General features: G+C 40.0%; 1 protein-coding gene across 2 annotated transcripts in view; it reads right to left on the bottom strand.

Moving 5' to 3' along the window:
* The window catches only part of SENP5 (SUMO specific peptidase 5), a 48420-nt gene extending 24894 nt beyond the window's left edge, over window positions 1–23526 (bottom strand). For both annotated transcript variants that reach the window (XM_077767701.1, XM_077767702.1), the window contains exons 1-2: window positions 23341–23526; window positions 1742–3282 (exon numbers count right to left, since the gene is read on the bottom strand). In XM_077767701.1, coding sequence (XP_077623827.1) covers window positions 1742–3251 — 1510 coding nt within the window. In that variant the 5' untranslated portion in view covers window positions 3252–3282; window positions 23341–23526. The remainder of the gene's footprint in view (window positions 1–1741; window positions 3283–23340) is intronic.
* Between the last annotated feature and the right edge of the window lie 1265 nt (window positions 23527–24791).

Genomic DNA, 24791 nt, shown 5'->3' with positions numbered 1-24791 from the left:
ACAGTCTTACTGTATGCCATTAGTCAATTTATCAATTGCTTTTGTAAGTGCTACATCTCTAATTGGTATCTGAGTGTAAATGCTCACTTTTTCAGGTTTATGTCTTATATGGTTCTGCTAACTTTATAGTAGAGAATTTGTCTTTCCTTATTCTAAAACAGTATAAACAACAGAATTTTTTTTCTTTTTTAAGATTTGCTAGGACTCTGTACTCCATGTCTTTTTGTGGAGAAAAACTTTCTATACATACTTAATGGTTAAAAAAAAAAACTGTTCAGAATTGTTTAAAACACCAAGAAGTAATTCTCCTAATTCCCCAGAAAAGCCCTTTATAACAATTTACTATATCTTTCTACATGTGGCCTATACAAATGTGTGTTCACGCTTTTATACATATGCTACATGTGTATATCTCTTAACAAAATGGCATCATTCTGTTCTGCAACTTGTTTTATTCACTTTAGACAGACAGCTTTCAGTTTCAAACTATAGACTGAACTTTTTAACAGCTTCATAATGTACTACTGCCCAGATGTGCTATATTTATACTACCATAGAAACTTTTTTTTTTTACTACCAGGACAATACTGTAAATCATGTCCCTGTACAAATATATTCCTATTTTGGATAAACTGCAAGAAGAGGAATGGGTCAAAGACTAATACTGCCATATTGTCTTCCAAAAATGTTTACACCAGCTTATTTATGGGGTAGATTTTAACAGGAAGACTTTTTAAAGTATGACGTAAAAACTTGAAGCCATAAAGACAGGTAAGTTTCTCAGTGAAGAGTTGATAATTCCCTTTAAGCAAAATTACCACATGCAAAGTCAGGGTACTTTTTACCTTTGGGGAAGGAAAAACTTAAACTCTTAGGATATGTATAATTAAAATTTAACAAGGTAGGAATCAGTGTTTCTTTCTTGTTGCCACATTCTCAGAACTAGCACAGTGCCTGGCATATAGGAACTTCTTACATATTAAATAAATAAAATACAAACAATCCAACCCAAAAACAGACAAAGGAAAATTACATACAAACCAAAGATGGCCAAGAACCACAGAATAAGATGTTCAAAGTTTAAACTCAAAAATGCAAATCAAAACACTCTCAGGTCATCTAGAATGAGAAGACTGTTAATAAAGTTTAACAAGAGTAAACTGGTTCAACTTTCTGGAGGCAATTTCACAATTCTCTTAAAATTTTAAGTATTTGTTCACCATCAATTTCACTACTACAAATTAGAGAAAAAATTATTTAAGTATACATATAGAAGTAGTTTCTTGCACTGTCATTTATAGAAGCAAACAACTGGAAGCAACACAAATGTCATCAACCAAAACTTAAAAGTATGGAAAGTCTCCATAATACAGCAATATAGAAGACTTCAAAGAAGAATGTCTAAATGCTTAAAGGAAAACCCAAGTGTAGAAGGAAAAAACAGGACTCTCCTAGAAAAGATAATGGGCTTTTCGGTGGCTCAGTCGGTTAATCATCTAACTCCTGATTTTGGGTCAGGTCATGATCTCAGTTTTTTTTGAGTTTGAGCCCTATAGCGGGCTCCATGCGGACACTGCAGAGCCTGATTGAGATTCTCTTTCTCCCCCTCTGTCTCTCTCCCTCCCCCACTCCTCTCTCAAAAAAGAAAATAAACATTAAGAAATTAAAAAAAAAAAAAAAAAGGAAAGATAATGGACAGCAAGTGTGGGCTGGAGATTGAGAATGAAGGAAGAGTGCATACCAGAAAGGCAGATTGACAGCTGTTCATCATCCACGGGAGATGCTTTCTGACTGTTCCTCCCACCTCCTGCTTGACTTTCAAGTTTGAGTCCACTGTACATTAGAGGAGCCTCCAGTGGACTTTTACAGTAAGGGTGGTCCAGCAACTTAGAACTAAGAATGTTCTGCTTGAGAGATCCATCCTCATCCATTTGGCATGAGCTCTCATTCTGAACAGTCTTTTCAGACACAGGCCCATCTACATCACTCACAGACTGATCTGCCTCAGACACTGACAGTTTTACTCGGTCATCACTGACAGTACTTGTCCGATTTTCCTGACCCAGAGTCATGACTTCTCTTTCGTTTTCTGAGATAAACACGTTACCAGAATGATGTTCTGATAAGGGGATATCATGAATCAGCTCTGTACACTCCCACTTCGGAGAGGAACGGGTTGACTGGTCCCAGGTGTATGTGACACTACCATTCTGTTGGTCAGGGAATGCTTCATCTAAACTAAGTTCCTTGCCCAAGAAAGGGCTTCCTTTAGTGTGGCCATCAGGCACATGAGAGTTCTTTCCCTTCATCACAGCATTGCTGTCCATATCTGAGAAGTATGGTTGATGCTGACAAGAAGGGTCTGTAGGTTCTGGGGAAGGGAATGGACTGCAACTACCACCCTCACTGTTTTCCCTAAGGGTCTCTTGATGGTCCCCAGTGACTTGCACCCAGCTTCGCTGGGCTTTTTTTAGCTTGCAAACTTTGCTTTTTGTTCTGAAGTGCTGTGATCTGAGAATCCTGTACCGAAATCTAATCATGGATAATTTCTCATACATCATAAGAGGAGATACTTTTATTCTTCTATGTTGGTTCAGTTGAAACTTTTTTGGAATCAGGGGTCCCCCATTCCTGTGGTGCTCCAGCCCTTGGTAGCAGCCATAACAAAAGCGCTTTCTCTTATGGTTGCTCAAGGTGACCACAATTGTGCCACTCTCACCTGGACTTTGGCTCTCCCCATTGAACTTCATGGGAAAGTCAGAAGCTTGTGGCTCTGTCCTAGATCTGTGACCACTGACCTGACCTAAAACACTATTTGCTGGTAAATCAGCAACTGCCTTCAAGAGACTTTTCTCTCCAAAGTATTCATGGTCAGAGTTCTTTGTTGATGACAGCAGCCTCTCTGATTGGAGTTTTAGGAGGGTCCTTGAGGAGGAAATGAAGTGTTTACAGTCTTTTCTTTTCACTTCAGAGGACAAAGTACTGACATTTTGAGGAGCCACACTGGACTCTGCCTTAGCAAAAAAGCGTGCATCGTGGATCCATGTTTTCTGGATTTGAAGGGCCTTCTTCCTGCACTGGAAATGCCTCAGCTGCCTGCTCCAAGAAGTTGGCCTTCCCAATTTGGCTTTCAGAATGCACAAGTGTTGGTGAAAGTGGAACTTCTTAAAGCCTCCAAATCCAGTATTCCATTTCTCAGAAAAGGCTAAATGGATTCCTTTCCTCCATAAAATCTTCTTCTGTTTTTTCATTTTTCTGATGCATAATGAGATCTTGATGCAGCTGTGAAGAGAAAGAAGAGTTATACATTTACCCTAAAAATGTTATAAAGATATAATCACAGCGATAGAGCTTAGAAAATTCTTAGGAAAAAAACAGCCTATGAAGTTCAATTTAGACTATCAGACATAATGAAATCCTTACCTAAGGTTTTCCCCACAGTGTAAATGGGAAGACATGAATACTCTCACATGACCCCATTTGGTATATCTGCCTCTAACAGAAATAAATCTCAAGAATCATTTCCCAATATGCAGCCAGTTTCTGATGGAGTAAACCGGGTAAAGAGTCAGAAGAAAATCCATCAGTGTTGACACTGCTTCTTATTAGCTAAGTGACTTTATGTCAGTCACCCAAATTCTGTGTTATCATTTGTAAAATGAAGGATGGGGAAGGGAGAGGGGATCACATACCGTTTAAAACTGATTCCATATCAAAACTGTGTTTTATATGTCAATTTTAGAAAGGAACAGCTGTGTATACTATTGTGTATACTTTTTGCTGTGTATAGACAACCAGAGGCAGATATTCAATAAATGCAAGCAACATCAGTACCTCAAGAGGGAGACCAGCCTCCTCTTTGTCAGTCAAAAACTTTGAGTGGCTATGGAGGGACGTGAGTCTATCAGGTGCTCTCACACAGTCAGGGAGTCACACAGACTCTCAAGTGAATATAAGTAAAAAAGCACACGCATACATATATATGAAGTTTGGGGACACACTTATTAGGAATGATAGATGAAGCTGATAGTCAAAACCAAACAGGATTCCTCCTCAGATTTAATAAGATCTAGCATTACTGTAGGCTCTCCAGCGCAGAAAGGTGCCAGCTGCTATGGGTGGGGTAGAAGAAATAATAGACTATGAATCAAAAAAACCCATCATCTAATTTCAGCTTGCTGAAACAACTTTAAGAAAAGTTGTATTATTTTTCTGCGCATCAGTTTTCTCGGGGGGGGGATGGACTGAGCACATGTTTACTTCAGTTCTCTTTCCAAATCCTATTAAGATGACAGAAATGGGTTTTAAGAAAAGCAAAAACTCTCACAAAGACAATTTAAAAGGAGACAAGAACAGTACAATTTTAAAAGAAGAAAACACATAACTAAGTGATAATAGACTTCGTAGGCCAAAAAGTGAAAATCTAAGCTGGCAGTAGGGGAAGCCCAGAAGCAAGTTACAGGACCTCAGAAAGGCTCAGGAATGAAAGTAACAATACCTATGAAGGTCAAGAGAAGGGAGCTCAAGGGGTACCTGGCTGGTTCAGCCGGTAAAGCATGCAACTCTTGACGCAAAGGGTTGAGTTCAAGGTCACATCTGGTATAGAGATCACTTAAAATCTTTTAAGGGGTGCCTGGGTGGCTGAGTCAGTTAAGCGTCTGACTTCAGCTCAGGTCATTATCTGAGTTCGAGCCCCTCATCGGGCTCTTTGCTGACAGTTCAGAATCTAGAGTCTGCTTCCGATTCTGTGTCTCTCTTGCTCTCTGTCCCTCCCCCACTCACGGGGTCTCCCTCTCTCTCTCAAAATTAAATATTAAAAAAATTTTTAAAAACTAAAATCTTTAAAAAAAACAGAAGGGAACTCAAAAAGGAGGGACCTGTTTAAAATCTGAATAAGAATCAGACCTCAAGATGCGCATTCTCTTACCTTGGCAGATAACCCAAGTTTTACTTTCTGGGAGGACAACCAGGATAGTCAGGCACATCGTGCACAACTGCGCAGGGGTTCAACAGGATATAGGACTTTACACGGTGAATTCTCTCCCCAACCCCTTTATAGCTTATAGAGGAGATCAGCCCTGGGAGCAGATAACTCATTTTTGGGGAATGCCTCAACTAAACAGGCCTGAACAATTACAGTATACCACAAAGTTTAAGAAGCAGTGAGATCCCCAAATCCTTCCCCAACTCCACACAGGAGGTAACTCCCCCTCCACTACCCAACTTTGGAAGTTTATTCTTCAGAAAGGGTAAAAGTGAAGCTCTGCAGCCAGGGAGATCCCAGACATAATAAGAAGCTGGAATGATACAGTAAATATATGAACCCCTCACTTTCCCACTCATTTCCCAGAACACTGGCAGTTTGTTTTGCCATCCAAGTAGGAAATCGGAAGATTCTTCTCTGGGGAATCTGATTAGTCCACAAGAAAATACATATAGATATCTCCCCAAAATGGCCGAGGATGGCCCACAGTGCACCCCAAAGTTGACAAGTCTCACCACATGTTGTAAATTTCCAAGCAACCTCTTAGTGGTTATTTTTTAAAATGAAAGAAAAATCCAAGATTCGACAGACTTCTAGGGTTGACAGGTGGAACAAAATAAATATTTAAAAAAGCAAAAACTTTCACAGATAACTCAATTTTAAAAAACTAAGAGGAGGGCACTTGGGTGGCTCAGTCAGCTGAGTGTCCAAATTTGGCTCAGATCATGATCTCACAGTTCATGAGTTCAAGCTCCGCATTGAGCTTGCTGCTCTCAGCGCAGAGCCCACTTCAGATCCTCTGCTCCCTCTCTACCCCTCCCCCACTTGCAAAATAAAATAAAAACATTTAAAAAATCAAAAATAAAACATTAAAAAATTTTTAAATGAAATAAAAATAAACTAAGAGGGGGAGGGAAGGGAGTGATTGTTTAATGGGTACATGTTTCCATTTAAGAAGATGAAAACGGGGGGCACCTGGGTAGCTCAGTTGGTTAAGCATCCAGTTTCAGCTCAGGTCATGATCTCACGGTCTGTGGGTTCAAGCCCTGCGACGGGCTCTGTGCTAACAGCTAGCTCCGAGCCTGTTGCCTGTTTCGGATTCTGTGTCTCCCTCTCTCTGACCCTCCCCTGCTCATGCTGTGTCTATTTCTCTCTCAAAAATAAATAAAACATTAAAAATTAAAAAAAAAAAGATGAAAAAGGTTCTGAAGATGGACTGTGGCCATGGTTGCACAATAATGTAAATGTATTTAATGCCAGTCAATTGTATACCTAAAAATGTTTAAAATGGTAAAAGCTGGGGCGCCTGCATGGCTCAGTGGGCTAAGTGTCCGACTTCAGCTCAGGCCATGATCTCACAGCCTGTGGGTTTGAACCCCACAGTGGGCTCTGTGCTGACAGCCTGCTTCGGATTCTGTCTCTCTCTCTCTCTGCCCGTCCCCACCTCACACATGTGCATTCCCCCTCTCTGTCAAAAATAAACATGTAAAAACATTTAATAAAATAAAATGGTAAAAATTATGTTATGTGTATTTACTACACTAAAAAAACAAGAGGGAAGGAAAAAGTCAAAGTAAAAAAAAAAAAGTTATATCCACTGGGGGGGAAAAATAATAGCATGTTTTGTGTTGTTGTTTTTTAAGTTTATTTGCGAGAGAGAGAGAGAGAGCACGAGCCAGGGAGGGACAGAGAAAGGGAGAGAGAGAATCCCAAGCAGGCTCCACACTCCACTCATAGCCCAACATGGGGCCCAACCCCACAACCATGAGATCATGACTGGAGCCAAAATCAAGAGTCAGATCAGATGCTCAACCAACTGGTCACCCAGGCACCGTTTTCTGTTGTTTTTTTTTTTTTAAGAAACAATCAAAAACTAAGGGGGCCTTGGAAATTTAAAAGAGAAGAACTGAAAAGCTCAGTAAAAGTAAAGGGCTAATATCCCTAATAGAACTTTCTTAAATTGAGAGATTGGGGCGGGGGGGAAGTCTGATAGAAAAATGGCAAAAAGACATAAGGAGACAATTCATAAATATTTTTAAATGGCCATTAAACATAAGAAAAGATGTTCAACTTAAAAAAAATTAATGGGCAAAGAGGGGTCGGTTGGGGAGTTGTGCAAAATGAGTGATGGGAAGTTACGGAGATGTAATATATAGCATGGTTACTATTAATAATGCTGTACTGTGTATTTGAAAGTTGCTAAGAGTAAATCTTAAAAGTCCTCATCACAAGAAAAATAAAACTTTACTAAGTACAGTGGTAGTAAGTGTTAACTAGACTTAATATAGTCATCATTTTGTAATTTATATGAATAGCAAATCATGATGTGCAATTGAAAATGATATAATGCTATATGTTAATTATACCTCAATAAAAACACCAGCAAAAATTGTGACAACACATTCTGTTGGTGGGAGAAAAGAAACTTTCATACTTTGCTGATAGGAATACAAACTGATAAAGTCCTTTTGGAGGAGAATTTGATAATATCTAACAAAACTAGGAAGTATTTACTTTTTTTTAATTTTTTTTATTTATTTCTAGGAGAGAGAGAGAGAGACAGCGTGAGCAGGGGAGGGTCAGAGAGGGAGGGAGTCACAGACTCTGCAACAGGCTCCAGGCTCTAAGCTGGCAGTCAGCACAGAGCCCAACGCGGGGCACGAACCCACGAACCACGAGATCATGACCTAAGCGAAAGTCGGACGCTTAACTGACTAAGCCACCCAGGCACCCTGGAAGTATTTACCTTTCAATCTAGCAGCCCCTTTTAGGAATTTATCCGTAAGATACGCCTCCAATAATAGTGAAAATACAAAATCAAGATTATTCATTGTGACATTCTAATTGCAAAGTACTGGAAACCTAAAAGGACAGTGGTTGAATAAGGTATGGTTCTTCCACACAATGAGTGAAGCTATGTAAGAATAAAGATAAACTCCCATGAACTCTCATGGAATGATTTTCAGGTTAAGTGAAAAAAGCCAAGACCAAATGAGTATCGATACTGAGCCACCATGACAGGACTGTGGCACAGTCTCTGCTGTCAGCACAGAGCCCACTGTAGATCCTCTGTCCTTCTGCCCCTCCCCCATAGTGCACACTGTCTCTCTCAAAAATTAACAAACATTAAAAAAAATGTGCCAATCAAGGTCATGAAAGACAAAAAGATTGAGGACCTGTGCCAGATTAAAGGACTAAGACTAAGATGACAGGATAACTAAGGTAACATGTAATCCTGGATTGAGTCCTAGCCCTGAAAAAGATCACATGTTAGGCCACAAAACAAGTCTCAATAAATTTAAAACTGAAATTCTATCATGTGTCTTTTCCAACCAAAACAGTAGGAAACTAGAAATCAATAACAAGAAAAAAATTTTAAAAACACAAACATATGGAGGCTGAACATGTTCACCCAATGGATGAATAAAGAATCAAAGACACCAAAAAAATACATGGAAATATATGAAAATGAGAACACAGCAAGCAGTCCAAAATCTTTGGGACATGGCAAAAGCAGTTCTAAGTTAGAAATTTATAATGATAGAGGCCTATCTCAAGGAAAAAAAAAAAATCTTGGGGTACCTGGGTGGCTCAGTCAGTTAAGTGCCTAACTCTGGATTTTGGCTCAGGTAACGATCTTGCAATTCATGGGTTTGAGACCCACTGTCAGTGTGAAGCCTGCTTTACATCCTCTGTCCCTCTCTCTCTCTGCCCCTCCCCTGTTTGAGCTCTCTCTCTCAAAAATAAACAAACCATTAAAAAACAGAATAAATGAGTTCAGTGAAGTTTCAGGATATAAAAACAACATACAGAAATCAGTTGCATTTCTATTCACTAATAACAAAGTAGCAGAAAGAGAAATTAAGAAAACAATTCCAGCCCCAGGGTGGCTCAGTCAACTAAGCATCCAACTTGGCTCAGGTCACAATCTCATGGTTTGCAGGTTTGAGCCCCATGCTGGTCTCTCTGATGACAGCTCGAAGCCTGGAGCCTGCTTCCGATTCTGTGTTTCCCTCTCTCTCTGCCCTTGCCCCACTCAAACTCTGTCTCTCTCCCTCTCAAAAATAAACAAACATTAAAAAAAGAATAATAAAGTACAGTGATTATCTTTTGGGGCACCTGGGTGGCTCAGTTGGTTAAGCCTCTAACTTCAGCTCAGGACACAATCTTGTGGTCCAGGAGTTCAAGCCCTGCATCAGGCTCTATGCTGAAAGCTCAAAGCCTGCTTCCGATTCTGTGTCTCCCTCTCTCACTGCCTCTCTCTCAGAGATAAACATTAAAAAAAAAAATCCATTTATAATTGTATCAAAAAGAATAAAATACCTAGAAATAAACTTAACCAAAGAAGTGGAAGACCTTACTCTGAAAACTGTAAAACACTGATGAAAGAAATTCAAGACAACACAAATGGAAAGATACACCATGCTCATGGATTGAAAGAATACGGTTAGGGATGCCTGGGTGGCTTAGGTGGTTGAGCATCTGACTCAATTTCAGCTCAGGTCATGATCCCAAGGTTGTGGGACCAATCCCCACATCAGGCTCTGCACTGAGCATAGAGCCTGCTTGAGATTCTCTCCCCCTTTTACCCCTCTGCCCCTTTCCCCTGCTCACATGCTCTCTCTAGAACAGGAATAGAGATAGAATAGGAATAGAATAAGAAAAATAGATTTGAGAGAAAAAAAAAAGAATATTGCTAAAATGTCCCTACTTCTCAAAGCAATCTATAGATTCAATGCAATCTCTATCAAAACACCAACAGCATTTTTCACAGAACTAGAACAATAGTAAAATCTGCATGGAACTACAAAAGACCCTAAATAGCCAAAGCAATCCTGAAAAAGAAGGACAAAGATGGAGGTATCAAAATCCCAGATTTCAAGATATACTACAAATCTGTAGTAATCAAAACAGTATGATGCCAACACAAAAATAGACACATAAATCAATGGGACAGAATCAACCAGAAATAAAACCCAGAAATAAACCCATGTTTATATGGTCAATTAATCTACAACAAAAGAGACAAGAATATGCAATAGGGGAAAAACAGTCTCTTCAATAAATGGTGCTGGGGAAACTGGACAGCCACAAGCAAAAGGATGAAACTGGACTATGTTCTTATGCCATACACAAAATTTAACTTAAAATGGATTGAAGAACTAAACATGAAATCTGAAACCATAAAACTCTTAGAAGAAACCATTTCTTTGACATGGCAGTAATTTCTTTGACATTAACCATAGCAACATATTTCTAGGTAAGTCTTCTCAGGCAAGAAAAACAAAAGCAAAAATAAACTACTAGGACTACACCAGAATAAAAAGCATTTGCACAGCGAAAGGAAACCATCAACAAAATGCAAAGGCAACCTACGGAATGAGAGAAAATATTTACAAATGAAATATCTGAAAATGCCCAACATCACTAATCAAGGAGATACACATCAAAACCATAATCCTTATACCTGTCAGAATGGCTTAGAAAAAAACATACATGCATTCAAGAAATAACAGGTGTTGTTAAGGATGTGGAGAAAAAGGAATCCTCATACACTGCTAGGAGCGTAAATTGGTACAGCCACTGTAGAAAACAGTATAAAAAGTCCCCCCAAAATCAGGAGCATGTGGGTGGCTCAGTCAGTTAAGCAGCTGACTCTTGATTTCAGCTCAAGTCATGATTTCATAGTCATAAGATCAAGCCCCACATAAGACTCTGTTCTAGGCATTCCACTACTGGGTATTTACCCAAGGAAACAAAAACAGTATCTGAAAAGATACAGGCATGCCTATGTTTACAAAAGCATTATTTATAACAACCAAAATATGAAGCAACCCAAGCATCTGTTGATAAATGAATGGACAAAGAATATGTGGTATACATACATGTATATATGTGTGCGTTCACAAACACACACAAGTATATAACTCAGCCATAAAAAAAAAAAAGGATGAAGTAAAAAAAAAAAATGAAGTCTTGTCATTTGTGACAACATGGATGGAGGGACCTGGGAGTATTATGCTACATGAAGAAAGTCAGACAAAGAAAGACAAATAACACATGCTTTGATGTGAAAGAAGTCAAGACAAAAAGAGACAAATACTACATGACTTCACTTACATATGGAATCTAAAAAAGAAAAAAAAAGGCAGAAACAGACTCATAAACCACAGAGAACAAACCGACAGTTGCCAGAGTGGGAAGGAGACAGGGAATGGGCAAAATGCGTGAAGGGGAGTAGGAGATACAGGCTTCCAGTTATGCAAAGAATCACTCACAGGAATAAAAGGTACAGCATAGGGAATATAGCCAATGGTATTGTAATAGTGATGTATGGTGATAGGTGTTAACTACACTGGTGAGCACAGCATAACATAAACTTGTTGAATCACTGAGTTGTATCCCTGAAACTAATGTAACATTGTGTGTCAAACTATATTTCAATTAAAAAATTAATTTAAGGTGCACCTGGATGGCTCAGTCTGTTAAGTGTCTGACTTCAGCTCAGGTCATGATCTCGCAGTTCACGGGTTCCAGCCCCGCACAGGGCTCTCTGCTGTCAGCATGGCACTCTCACTGAAAAAATATTTTTTAATGAAAGAAACCAGTCATGAGAGGCCACATATTACGTGATTCCATTTATATGAAATGCCCAGAAGAGGCACATCTAGAGACAGAAAGTAGACTCGCACTCTCTCTCAAAAAATATTTTTTAATGAAAGAAACCAGTCATGAGAGACCACATATTACGTGGTTCCATTTATATGAAATGCCCAGAAGAGGCACATCTACAGACAGAAAGTAGATTGGTGGCTGCCTTGAGCTGAATTGGGGTGGGAGAAGGAGGGGTGATGGTGTTACGGGGAGTGACTGCTAGTTGGTTGACAAGTTTTCTTGGGGTGCTGAAGACATTCTGGAATTGACCATGATGATGGCTGCTCAACCCTATGGATTATACTAAAAACCACTGAGTTGTATACTCTAATTAGGTAAACTGTATGGTGAGTTGTATCTCAATAAAGCTGTTAAAAATTTTTTAAAAAATTGTTTAAATACATAAATATAGATTGACATATAAACGTATTTATCTTATGTAATTTACATATAAATTAACGTATTCATGTTTGGCTTCTAGAACTATGTTATAATTGTAATATAATCTATAATTTGTATATATACTTATAGAAATATGTTTATATGTATATAAAATCAGGAATAAGAATGGCAATGGACTTAACAGCAAGATTATTAACTACAAGGGGCACCTGGGTGGCTCAGTTGGTTAAGCGTCCAACTTCAGCTGAAGTCATGATCTCCTGGTTCGTGGGTTCGAGCCCCACGTTAGGCTCTGTGCTGACAGCTCAGAGCCTGGAGCCTGCTTCAGATTCTGTGTCTCCCTCTCCCTCTCTCTCTCTCTCTCCCAGAACCAAACATTAAAAAAGAAAAAAAAAAGATCATTAACTACAAGATTACGGTCTGGGGGAAAATTATTTTCAACACAGAACTTGCAACTCGGCCAATCCATCAATCAAAACTGAGGGTAGAAAAAATGTTTTCAGCAATGAAGTTATTAAAATACAGAACTACCATGTATCTTTTTCTCAGGGGGCCACATTTTTTCATACTCTGACAAAAAAAAGGAGTAACTGAAGAAAGACCTGAGACCCAGGAAATGAGATCCAAAAAAATACACAAGCAAGAGAAATACAAGAAAATGGTAAAGAAAGGTCAGAGTGACAACTATGCCTCAAGCCTAGAGAACCACCATTCCAGAAGAAAGAGATCTTCAAAAATGTGAAACTGATAGAATTTCTAAAATGTCTGAATGCAAAGACAGATGAGATACAATTGGAAGAGAGCCTGAAGATATAGTAGTAGTTAAGTACAGAGAACACTAAACTAAAAAGACTACTAACTTCAGGGATAAGAAGTTGCACAAGAAAGGAAAAATAGTCACTATACATCAGAGAGTACTACATAACACAGCTGTGACTACCATTTACATAATCATAAAAAGGTACACATTGTTCTAATCAAATTGTTCTCAACTAGATACCCCATATCATACCTCAGTCCAATATTTGGAAATGTGTGGGAAATTCTTGGTTGTTCCAATAAACTTAAATTGGTATTGATATTTAGTGCCTGGTGTAATGCTAAATATCATGTAATGGACAGGATAATGAAGAACTGTCTCATCCAAAATGACAACACTGCCCCTATTGAGGAAAAACTGCATCTAGCCAAAATTACGGTATCACTATACAGTGAGGACAGATGGAACAGATGTGTACATGCATACAGAAGTGGGGAGCATTGTGAAAGAGAAGTTAATCTTTAGCTTCCACAGTCTATAGATAAAGCCTAAAACTAGGAAATCAAAAGTAACATTAAAAAAAGCTAATTTAGGGACATGCTGTTTATACCAAAAGAACAGCTTAGACTTGAAAGTGGCTGTCACTGGGAAACAGGAAATGGTGGAAAGGGGCAGGATTCTGGGAACTAAGTCAGGGAAGAGGGCTAGAGGTCTCTCCTTCAGTATGTATTTTTCTACTTATTCCCTTTATAAAGCACCTACATCCAACCTCAAATGGGCAAGGTTCCCTTGGTCCAGAGGCTGTTTTACCCTCTCCACACCACGTACTAAATCTTTAGTTATCCTGCTTTTATGTATAGGGAGAAGAAAATGTCAGATCTGGAAGGATTTTTCTTAAAACAGACTTTCAATCACTTATGTGTATATATTTTTGTCTCGCCTTCACCTCCACTTCCACAGTCCATGACACCACTCACTAATCTTGAAACTTTTAAAAGGTTCTGAAACACAAACATGACTACTTGTTGGTTTTCTCCACTTGTTGGTTTAGGATTTGGCTTCCTCAAGTCTGTAAATCAGTTACCACTGGTCTTTTCTGCTTTCCAGCTTCCAGAATTTTGTTGTTATTCTCACTGCTCCCACTCTTTGTCATTTGGGTTAAAAACAAAAACCAAAACCTCTACAGTTTGTTAAGTAATCTCTATGCCCAATGTGGGGCTTGAACTCACCACCCCAAAATCAAGAGTTGCATGCTCTACCGAATGAGCCATTCAGGCGGCTCCTCACTTCTCTACAGTTTTTTTTTTTTTTTTTTAATGGAGTTTTCAGGCTGGTGTAGAATTAAAGGTGTATGTTCAATCCAATTTCTTTACCATAATGAATGAAAAAAAAAAGTTGCTAAACCAAATGTATGAGCTCATTTTTTGCTTAGTGGGGAAAAATATGTATTTTAAATATTTATAGGGGAAAACATGTGTAAAAGAATTTATACTAAACTAGTAACAGTTTAGGCCCACAGTTCCTAAGCTGTGTCCCAAGGACCCTAGAGTTCCACAGTAAATCCACAAGGATACCAGAAGGTATTCTAAATCAGAGGCAGAAAATGATATTCTTTATCTGTCATACCTATCAAACACCCAACAAACTACCAGTTTAATACAATTCAGTTTCAAATTACATGATGGTATATTCCTTCTAATGACATCCTATCTTTGCAAAGCTGGGTTTTTGTTGGTTACTGTGATAAAAAAAAAAAAAATAATAATGTGCAAAAATCTATTTGGAACAGGAAATGTGGGTAGCAGTGTCTAATGATCCCAAGGTTTGAGTTCTGTGCAACCAATGCATTAGGTAACTGATTATTTAAGAATAAAATAAAAATACTATATTGTCTTTTCAATTTATGCGTATTTTTAAAGAAAAAATTTAAATATTTATTTCGAGAAAGGGAGAGAGAATCAGTGGGGGAGGAGCATGGGGGAGCAGGACAGAGGATCCAAAGCAGGCTCTGTGCTAACAGCACAGAGCCTGACCTGGGGCTCAAACCCACAAACTGTGAGATCATGACCTGATCCAAGGTTGGATGCTCAACCAACTGAGCCACCCAAGTACCCCTTTACTTTATCAGTGGAAAAAGAAATTTAAAATAAGCTTCTTAATATGAAATTCAAATACATTCTCATTGTGCATTACCAACATAAAAGGAGATTCGAACTTTATTCTTCATAATACTTAAATATAATTGCTGGGAAATCTTATTAATGTTTGTTTATTTTGAGAAAGAAAGTGAGAGAGAGAACAAGCAGGGGAGGGGCAGAAAGAGGGCGAGAGANAGGCTCCAGGCTCTGAGCTATCAGCACAGAGTCTGATGCAGGGCTTGACAAACTCACAAACAGTGAGATCATGACCTGGGCAGAACTCAAGAGTCAGATGCTTAACTGACTGAGCCATCCTAGGTACCCCTATAAGATGTCCATTTTATAAAACACACACAGAGGCACATAATTATGAGTCCATAACAAATCTTGATTGAAGAAGGGGGTAAAAAGTGTATAATTAAGATCTTAAAAATCCTGCCCAAACTAGAGAAACTATCTGAACTGTACCTTAACAAGTTAATCTAACATATTTCTTGGTGGTGGTTACATCACCAATAATGCTGAAATTTTAAAAATATACAAACTTCTTTCAAATTTCAATTCAATAAATGAGTTTTTACAAACATGATGACATGTGAGTGTTTAAAAAAATTATAGTCTAATGTAAGAGTCATTTGAACAGGTATTCACAAACGTAATGAATAGAAGGTAAAATTGAGAGTATTATGTGAAGAGACGCCTTGGTCTCAGTGAGTTAGACATCAACTCTTGATTTCGGCTCAGGTCATGACCTCACAGTTCCTGAGATCAAGGCCAACATCAGGCTCTACATTGACAGTGTGGAGCCCACTTGGGATTCTCTCCACCGCCCCTTACCCCATTTGTGCTCTCTACATAAAAAACAACAATATGGGGCGCCTGGGTGGCTTAGTCGGTTAAGCGTCCGACTTTCGCTTAGGTCATGATCTCGCGGTTCGTGGGTTCGAGCCCCGCGTCGGGCTCTGTGCTGACTGCCAGCTCAGAGCCTGGAGCCTGTTTCAGTCTGTGACTCCCTCTCTCTCTGACCCTCCCCTGCTCATGCTGTCTCTCTCTCTCTCCTAGAAATAAATAAAACATTAAAAAAAAAAAAATTTAAAAAAAAAAAACCAACAATAACAACAGAGTATTATGAGAATATCTGGCAAAAGGGTCAGGAAAGACCCTGAAGAAGACTCTGAAGAAGTTATTTCTAACCTGAGACAAAGGCTGAGAAATAGTTACCAGGCAAAAGGAACAGATTAACAAAAGCCCATGACAGGGAATGCAGGATTCAAAGGAACTGAAAGAAATTTCAGTATCACTCAAGAGGACATGGAGAGATAGCCGAAGAATAGAAAATGTAAACTAATGTTGCTGCTACTTAACATACAGGTAGTGTCAAGCCACTAAAAGACAAAGAGGCATTTTAAGACCTGATTTGTATACTTAAAAAGATCATTCTACCTGCTGTGTACAAAATGGCTGGGAGAAGGCCATAGCAAAGGAAACCCATTAGGAAGCTGTTGCTAGGTAAATGTAGGCAAGGTGCAAAGACACTTAGGTTAAGGGAGAATGGAGAGAAACAGCAAAGTGAATCAATCTGAAGACTTTTTAGAAGACTGTCGGGGGAGGGGAGTAAGAGTTTTGGTATGAGCTACTGGGTAGATGGCCGTATAATTTATATGGAACAAACGGAGAAAGACTGGAGGAAGGTTATACTGGCTATGCCTTTAGTTTTAGGCAAGGCAGATCTGAGGTGACTGTAGAAAATCCAAGTGGACGTATACTGTTGGATATATAGATCAGGAAGTCTAAAAAGAGGATACCACAGGAATGATAGTTTAAGCCATCAGCTTATAGTAACTAAAGCTACAGAAACTGATAAACTCACCTAGGGAGACTTTGTAAAAGGTAGAAGCAAATGCACCATAGGGCAGTATTTGGAGGAACTCTGGGATGTAAGAGTGAGGTAAAGGAAGATTATTTAGCAAAGGAAAGTGAGAAGGAATGATTGGGGAGACAGGTAGAAAACTAGCTTAGTGTGTTATCAGGAAAGCTAGAGAAAGTTTCTAGAAGGAGGGAAATGGTTAAATTAGGCTGTTGAGAACTCAAGCAAGATAAGGACTGGGGTGCCTGACTGCCTCAGTCAGTAGAGCATGAAACTTGATCTTGGTCATGAGTTTGAGCCCCATGTTAGGTGTGGAGATTACTTTAATTAAAAAAAAAAAAAAAAAAAAAGGATTAACAAGTCCCTATTTGATTCTCATGATATTTTTAAGTCATATTTTAATAGAATGGAGAGAACAAAAACCAAGATGGACTGAATAAGATAATATATAAAACTGTTCAAGAAGCCCAAGTACATATGAGATAGGGCAGAGTTTGTGTTGTTTTGTTTTTAAATGGAGACAATTGTTCACATATAAATGCTGACAGCATACTCTACTTATGGAACAAGATGGCAAACTGAACACATTTTATTCTTACTCCCTCTGAAATCCCATTAACATGAAAATAAAGCATTATTTTAACTTTATTAAGATAGAATTTATATACAATGAAATGTATAGATAAAAAAGGTTTTGGGGTTTTTTTAAGCATACGTACACAAAATGGAATAGAGGACAACAACAACAAAACCTTTTGGAAGTGGAAATGCAGAGTGACTTAAAGACTGAAGAAAGTTAATCTCAAGCTCGCAACTGGAAAGCTATCCAATTTATATAACAGCACCTCAAAACAGGTCAGGAATCAGCAGCATCAGGTTTTATAAGAGGGGTGTAAATATGGTGCTAAAAACAAGACTAGTCACATCATTTAGATAACCTCCTCCTCGCCACAAAACCAGCCAACTATCTATCTCACCCTTGCAGAAGTATGGAGCATCATTTTCTATACTAGAACAGTGCTGTCCAATGAAACTTCTGCCATGATAGAAATATTTTATATCTGCCCTGTCCAATATGGTAGCCTTTGGCCACATACAGTTACTGACCACTTGAGATGTGTCTGATTCAAATGAGGAACTTATTCTTTAATTTTAATTATTAAATTTAAGATGCTACAGGGGCGCCTGGGTGGCTTAGTCGGTTAAGCGTCCGACTTTTGCTTGGGTCATGATCTCGCGGTTCGTGGGTTCGGGCCCCGCGTCGGGCTCTGTGCTGACTGCCAGCTCAGAGCCTGGAGCCTGTTTCAGTCTGTGACTCCCTCTCTCTCTCTGACCCTCCCCTGCTCACGCTGTCTCTCTCCCTCTCCTAGAATTAAAAAAAAAAAAAAAATTAAAAAAAAAAATTTAAGATGCTACAAGTGGCTACTGGCTACCATACTGGACACTGCAGCTCTAGAGGGTAAAACAATGGATTCCTGAACTGGAAAACATCAGGCCCAGTTGAGAATATGGGTATCATACTGAAAATAGTTGAGTTAAGAACATAAAGGAGTTTACACACTAAGATATCCCTTCACTCAGGTTAGCTACCAGACTGCTGGCAGCCAGCTTATAAACTCCAAGCAGGAGACCTAAAGATTTTTTTTTTTTTAAAGATTTTATTTTTAAGTAATCTCTCCACCCAATGTGGGGCTCAAACTTACAACCCCAAGATCAAGAGCTGCAAACTTACAACGCCAACTGAGCCAGCCAGATGCCCCTGAAGACTTTTTTGAGGAATCTAACTTGCTCAAAAGGAAAGCCAAAGATGCTGCTACTTAAGTTCTCTAATAAGAGTCCATCCAGTGCACCCTAAAATCAACAAATCTCAAGCATGCACTCACAGCACATGTAATTAAAATTAAAAGCAATCTCCACAGGGGGTCCTTCTACATTTCTGCCCCAGTATTCCTGACACTGCTGTTGTGTGTTCATGTTCACCAAATACCAACATTTGTTCAAATACAAAATACACAAAGAAAACAGAAATGAGCTTTCAACTTTTATAAGATACTCATGTACTCCAAGACTGCCCTTAATCTGAACAATCCACAAGGGGTCTCATTTTAGGTAAAAGTTTGCAGTGTAACCACTATACAGGTTAACTCTCAAGTACTGCTATCAAAAAATTCTTTTTAGCAGAGGTATTAAGACAGTAAGAGTTGTTGTACAGCAAATAAAGGTGGGGTTGCTTACACCAGAAAAATGAGAAAATGAATCATTTGTGATAGGAAACAAGATTAAAAACAAAATGAAAACAAAAAAATGATACCCACTGGCATCAGGGTACATGAACCATAAAAAAGACAGAGAACTGGAGACTTGTACATTTCTGGTACCTACTGGCGATACTTTCATCACATTCAGCCATCAGAGAAAAAGTTGATTAAATATCCAGTTTTGGTCTTGGAGTGCCTGGGTGGTTTCATCGGTTGAATATCCAACTCTTGATTTTGGCTTGGGTCATGATTTCATGGTTCGGGAGTTGTAGCCCTGCATCAGGCTCCTCTCTGACAGTGCAGAGCCTCCTTGAGATTCTCTCTCATTCTCTCCCTCTCTCCTCCTCCCCTGCCCTTGCTCACGCTCTCTCAAAATAAATTAATTAATTAGAGGTGACTGGGTGGCTCAGTCCAGTTGAGCACGTGATTTTCGTTCAGGTCATGATCTTGCAGTTCTAGAGTTCGAGCCTCGTACTGGGCTCTGTGTTGACAGCTCAGAGCCTGGAGCCTGTTTCAGATTTTTTGTTTCCCTCTCTCTCTCTGCCCCTCCTCTGATTGCCCAGTCTCTATCTCTCTCTCTCTCAAAAATAAACATTAAAAAAGAATTTTTTAATTAATAAAAACAAAAGGTATCCAATTATGTTCTCAAGTCCTCACAGACATAGAAGATTGCCTCAAAGACCAGCAAATGACTTCTATAAAACTCCACTTTTCACTGGGTCTTCAAGTTATTAATGCTCAGCCCATCTCTATGTTAAATCTGTAATCAGTTTAGATTAAAATTGGAGCCATGGGTTCACATTTATCCTTCTTAAGTGCCTCTAACTTGAAAATTTTGCTGTGTCAAAATCTGAAATTCAATAATTTCTAAAACCTCAGGATTAAGGTATTTCAGACACAAAAATAAAAAAATTTAGAGACTCAGTAACTTGGCTTTTCATCTCAGACACGTATCATGTTTCTCTAGATTTGAATTCATAGACTATGTATCTATTAACCTGGGGTTTTAAAAAAATATTTATTTATTTATGTAATCTCTGCATGCAATGTGGGACTTGAACTCATGACCCCAAGATCAAGAGTTGCATGCTCTACTGACTAAGCCAGCCAGGCACCCCTGTTAACATGTTTTTGTTTTTGTTTTAAATTAGCAAATTTAGAATGCCCTTTGTCATCTGGTTGTAGGAATTTAACATGCTATAAGCAGGGTCACTTTTAGAAATTCAGCATCCTACTCCATAGGATTTCTGATGTAGGGTCCATTTCTGGCTCTCCTACTAACACAGATTAGGAATACTAAAGCAACGAGGTTACTGAAGAATAATTGGAGACTGAATATATCTCCCTAAGAGAATGTTCAACTCTGATTACCTTAGTAATTCTGAAAATATTACCCCCCCAAAAAACCTAAAAAAGTCAAGAGGTTTTCACTAGAAGAAAAATACACATGAAATACTGATACTGCCTAATCAGTTGATCCTTTCCAGGCATCTATCAAATTCTTTTTTTTTTTAATGCTTGTTTATTTGAGAGAGAGAGAGAGAAAGGCAGAAAGAGGGGGACAGAAGAGCCAAAGCAGGCTCCGTGCAGACAGCAGCCAGATGCCGGGCCTGAACTCATGAACTGCAAGATCATGCAGTCACACACACACACACAACCATTGGAGCCACCTAGGTGCCGCATCAAATTATTTAAATCAATGGCACATTACAACTTAACCAAGAAAGGAAAAGGGACTAAAAATACAAGAATAAGCTTAAATACCAAAAGCCTTTAGTTAAATTAGGCATTTATAAAGCAATCAGAGACATTTAGAGCCCAGTTCTCACACTGTGTTCCACTGGAAGCTGACTAGTGATACAAAGGGGTCATACATACGAGGATGGAGGAAGGGGTTTANTAAGGCCTGTGTAGAGTTCACTGGGTTTATGATTAAGTCAGAACAACAGCAAAATTTTCTTAAATTGGAATTTTCCAATGGTTTGTGAAAGCTTGGCATAAAAGCCTACTAAAAAGCTGATTTACAAAGTGATAGAACCTTTATATAATTATGCCCCAAAAAAACCCTTTAAGTAATGTTTAGTAAGAAACTTCATTGTAAAGGTTAATAATTTCATCAAAGAGCTTTAAGGAGTGTTAATGCATAGAAACAGAATTATACAGAGCTACTGATTTAAAGGACTTCTCTTCTGGGCTCAAGGTAGTACAAAAGAGTACTACTGATTCAAGTGAAGTGATTTGTTATGGAAAGGAAGAGAAAGAAAAAAATTTAAAAATTAGGGAAGGTACCAAACTAGTAAGGCATTACATTTCTTCTCTCAGTCTGTTTAGAAGCTAATATGTGAAACCTGCTCTACATCTGGGTTTTCAAAACTTGAGTATCACCTGAGAAGCTATTTAAAGACCACAAATACCCATGTGCCTCTACGGATGTAGTGCCCAGGCACCTGGGGTTTTGTTTTAATTACCCAGGATTCCAGTGCCCAGTGAGGTTTTGGAACCACTGGATTAGATGACCCTCAAGGTTCCTTTTGCGTCCTTGAGTTAAAATTTCCAAGTGACAATTCTGTGTCAAAGGAAGTGAAGATTGCGTTTGGCTACATACTACATGGCAGCCACTGTCATGTTCCACTGAGGAAAAGAAAGCATCCTTAATTTGTCTCAACAAGCAATTGTAACAACAGGTGCTATTTACTCAAATTACTTGACTGCGTATCTGCTCCCTCCTTCCCAAACGCTTCTCTAACTTAGTCTACTCAACAGCCACTCAGGGGCGCCTTGGTGGCTCAGTCAGTTAAGCCTCCAACCTCCGCTCAGGTCATGATCTCACGGTTCGTGGGTTCAAGCCAGTGTCAGGCTCTGTGCTGACAGGTCGGAGCCTGGAGCCTGCTTCGGATTCTGTGTCTCCCTCTCTCTCTGCCCCTCTCCTGCTCACACTCTGTCTTTCTCTCAAAAATAAATAAAACATTTTTTAAAAAAAAAGAAGAAAAACTAAACTTCAGAGTGGTGTACGTTCTACTCTCTCCAATACAGCTCCTCAGATTAACTCAGAACTGTAATGTCCAGCCACTCAAAGGGCCAAGTTCTTGTTTTTATTCTCTGCACATTTTCAATTAACACGAAGTGTTTTAGAGGAAGAGTGGGGGAACCTCAGAAAGATGTGCAAAGAATTTCTTCAAAAACGGGCTAAAGTGTAAATAAAGCCCCTCCAGCTTTTCTTCCTAGAAAGGGCCCACGACAAAACTATCTGAGTAAGGAGCAAAACCGATTTAGGTTATTCCTCATATACCAATAATGTTTCATCACTAAACATGAGATGTCTGGCTGGCTAGGATAGAGTCTGACCTCTTCCTAATGCTGCCCAACCCTAAGCAGAGCCTGCAGTTAGGTTCTAACCACACAGGATACTAGCTTCTCCTCTGCCCCCCTCCTCCATAGCAAGCAGAGTTATTCTGAGTAAAAGACGTAATTAAGAACCTACCATTAAATGTCGAGGATATTCTTAAATCCAAAACGTTTAATGGCTGACGTTCTGCTTTTTTCACTTCTCTTCATTCTCCCAATTTATGTAGGTATAAGAAAGCTCCGCTTTACATGTGGTTAAAAACATCTTAAGTGTCTAGCAGGAGATTAAAACCACTAACAAATGGCAGGCTAGGATTTTCACTCCGCTCTTCCGACTCTTAAGTACAAAACCTTCATTTCCACATCCTCTTGGCGTCCCTCCTCCCCTAACAGAGTGGCCCAGTGGAAAGGGGGTTGATACTGCCCAGCAGAGACAGAAAAACAGAAAGCCTGATAGAAAACAACCTTCCCCCCATCCTAGTGTTTAACTGTGCCATACCCATTCGCTACAACAGGATCCTAAGGGTGTGAGGGGAAAGGAACCAAAAGCAGGAAGGAAGCAGAAAAGTCCGAACAAATATAAACTCTCGGCTTTCAAAACGGCAGTAGCGGGAGGACCTCTAACAGCAGCTCTGCCCCTCAAACCTTTCCCCGGCCTCAGGAGGGCCGCTAGCTTTCTCCCCTTCTGCGTCGTACAGTTCAGACTGGAGAGAAAAAGAGAGGCCAGCGGTCCCTCGGGACGAGCTCCCTTCCGCCCCCAGAAAAGCAGAGCAGCGCCCAAGGAGAAATTTGCTGCCTCCGGTTCGGGCGTGGGGGAGGGCAGCGCTCGAGGCCTCCAGGCCGGGGTGCTGAGCTGGCGCGCACTGGCGCGGGAATGGCTAGCAAGCCCGGTCCGTAAGTCATCCCGATTTGACACCCGGGCTCCCACTTACCTACGTCCCTCGCTGCCGGCACCTGCCCCACCACGGGTTCAGATACTGCGGCAGCTCAGACTGAGGCCCCGCCTTCGCCAGCTCTAGGGAACCCCGGACAGCGAGGAGGCGTCCGGCCTGCTCACAGTGGCCACGGCCACCGAGCTTCCTTTGCAGCCGCCGCCGCGACGCCGGCGCTCACTTACATCGTCACCTCCTTCCGTGCCCTTCCGCCTCAGCCCCGCCCGATCCCCGTGCGAGCAGCGGAAGAGAGAGTGGCAGCCTGGCGCTGGGGGCGTGGCTTCGCCTTCACTCCCCTTCCGGCGGCACGTTTCCCCGCCCCCGGGACGTCCGCCTGCCGCGTCCTGCCGCGCCACCTGGACCCTTACGGGCGCCTCCCTGCGGGGAGGGGGATTGGTAGAAAAAGTATCTGGAAATAGGAGAGGCTCGGCAGGGTTGCTTTGAGATTTCTCTGCTCAGCCGCCTCTCAACTTTATAACCCCGAAAGGGCCGAGGCAGACCACAACTACTATATGGCCGCTCCCTCCGCTAATCCCTTTTCCCTTTGGCCAAAAGCGAAAGACTACATTCCTGCTCTGGATGCACTTTAAGGCTTGGCCCAAGCTTTTCTTTTCTGGTTTTCCCGTGATCTTTTCCGTTGGTATAGTAATGTGCTTCTTCATCTCTGCTGGGCCTCAGGGAACTTCCCCTGGAAAGCAAAGCTGGGTCTTATTAACGTTATAGCCCCAGCACCCAACAGTGTCTGGCCTATAAGTGCTTATTTAGCAAGTGTTCAATAAAACTATTATTTTCTTACTTACAAGAGAGGAAAGTGACTTCAGCCTGCTATAGTGAAGCACTATTCACTCAACAAACATTTGTTTTAACGTAAACACGAAGTAGTCTTCCTCTTGGAAGCCCTCAGTCTAATTGTGGGGAGTCATAAATGGATAATACGATGTCTTGACAGAAAATATAGTAGCAGAAATAAATTCAATTCTGAACATTCGATTTGGAATAGTGTGGAGATGGATACAAATGGGTATTAAGGGTGGGGTGCTTGGTACCCTGCGCTCAGTAGGAAATTCTCAGGCATTGTCTCTTCAATTGTAGTTTTTGCTTCATTCCCCTCCTTTCCTCTGGGATTCCAAGTACATGTGTAAGATTATTTGACCTTGTACATCATGTGTTCACTCTGTACCCTCTTTCTTCTCACTTGATGCTTCAATTTGAATGTTTTCTATTTTCCTATCCTTTGAGTTTCCTAATTCTCTCTTCTGTGATCTTCAGTTATTTGTCAAATCTGTACAGAGTTCTTAATTTTTAATAATGTATATTCAGGGTTTTGATTTTTTACATTTTATGTAGATTCTAGTTATCTGTTGAAAGTCTCCATCTTTTGGGACACTCAGTCGGTTGAGCGTCGGACTTCGGCTCAGGGCATGATCTCACGGTTCATGGGTTCGAGCCCC

This window comes from Crocuta crocuta, unplaced genomic scaffold (genome assembly GCF_008692635.1).
Source record: "Crocuta crocuta isolate KB4526 unplaced genomic scaffold, BGI_CrCroc_1.0 scaffold45, whole genome shotgun sequence".
NCBI classification, from domain to species: domain Eukaryota; kingdom Metazoa; phylum Chordata; class Mammalia; order Carnivora; family Hyaenidae; genus Crocuta; species Crocuta crocuta.
Note: the sequence above shows the minus strand (reverse complement) of the source record. Positions and strands in the feature narration are given on the sequence as shown.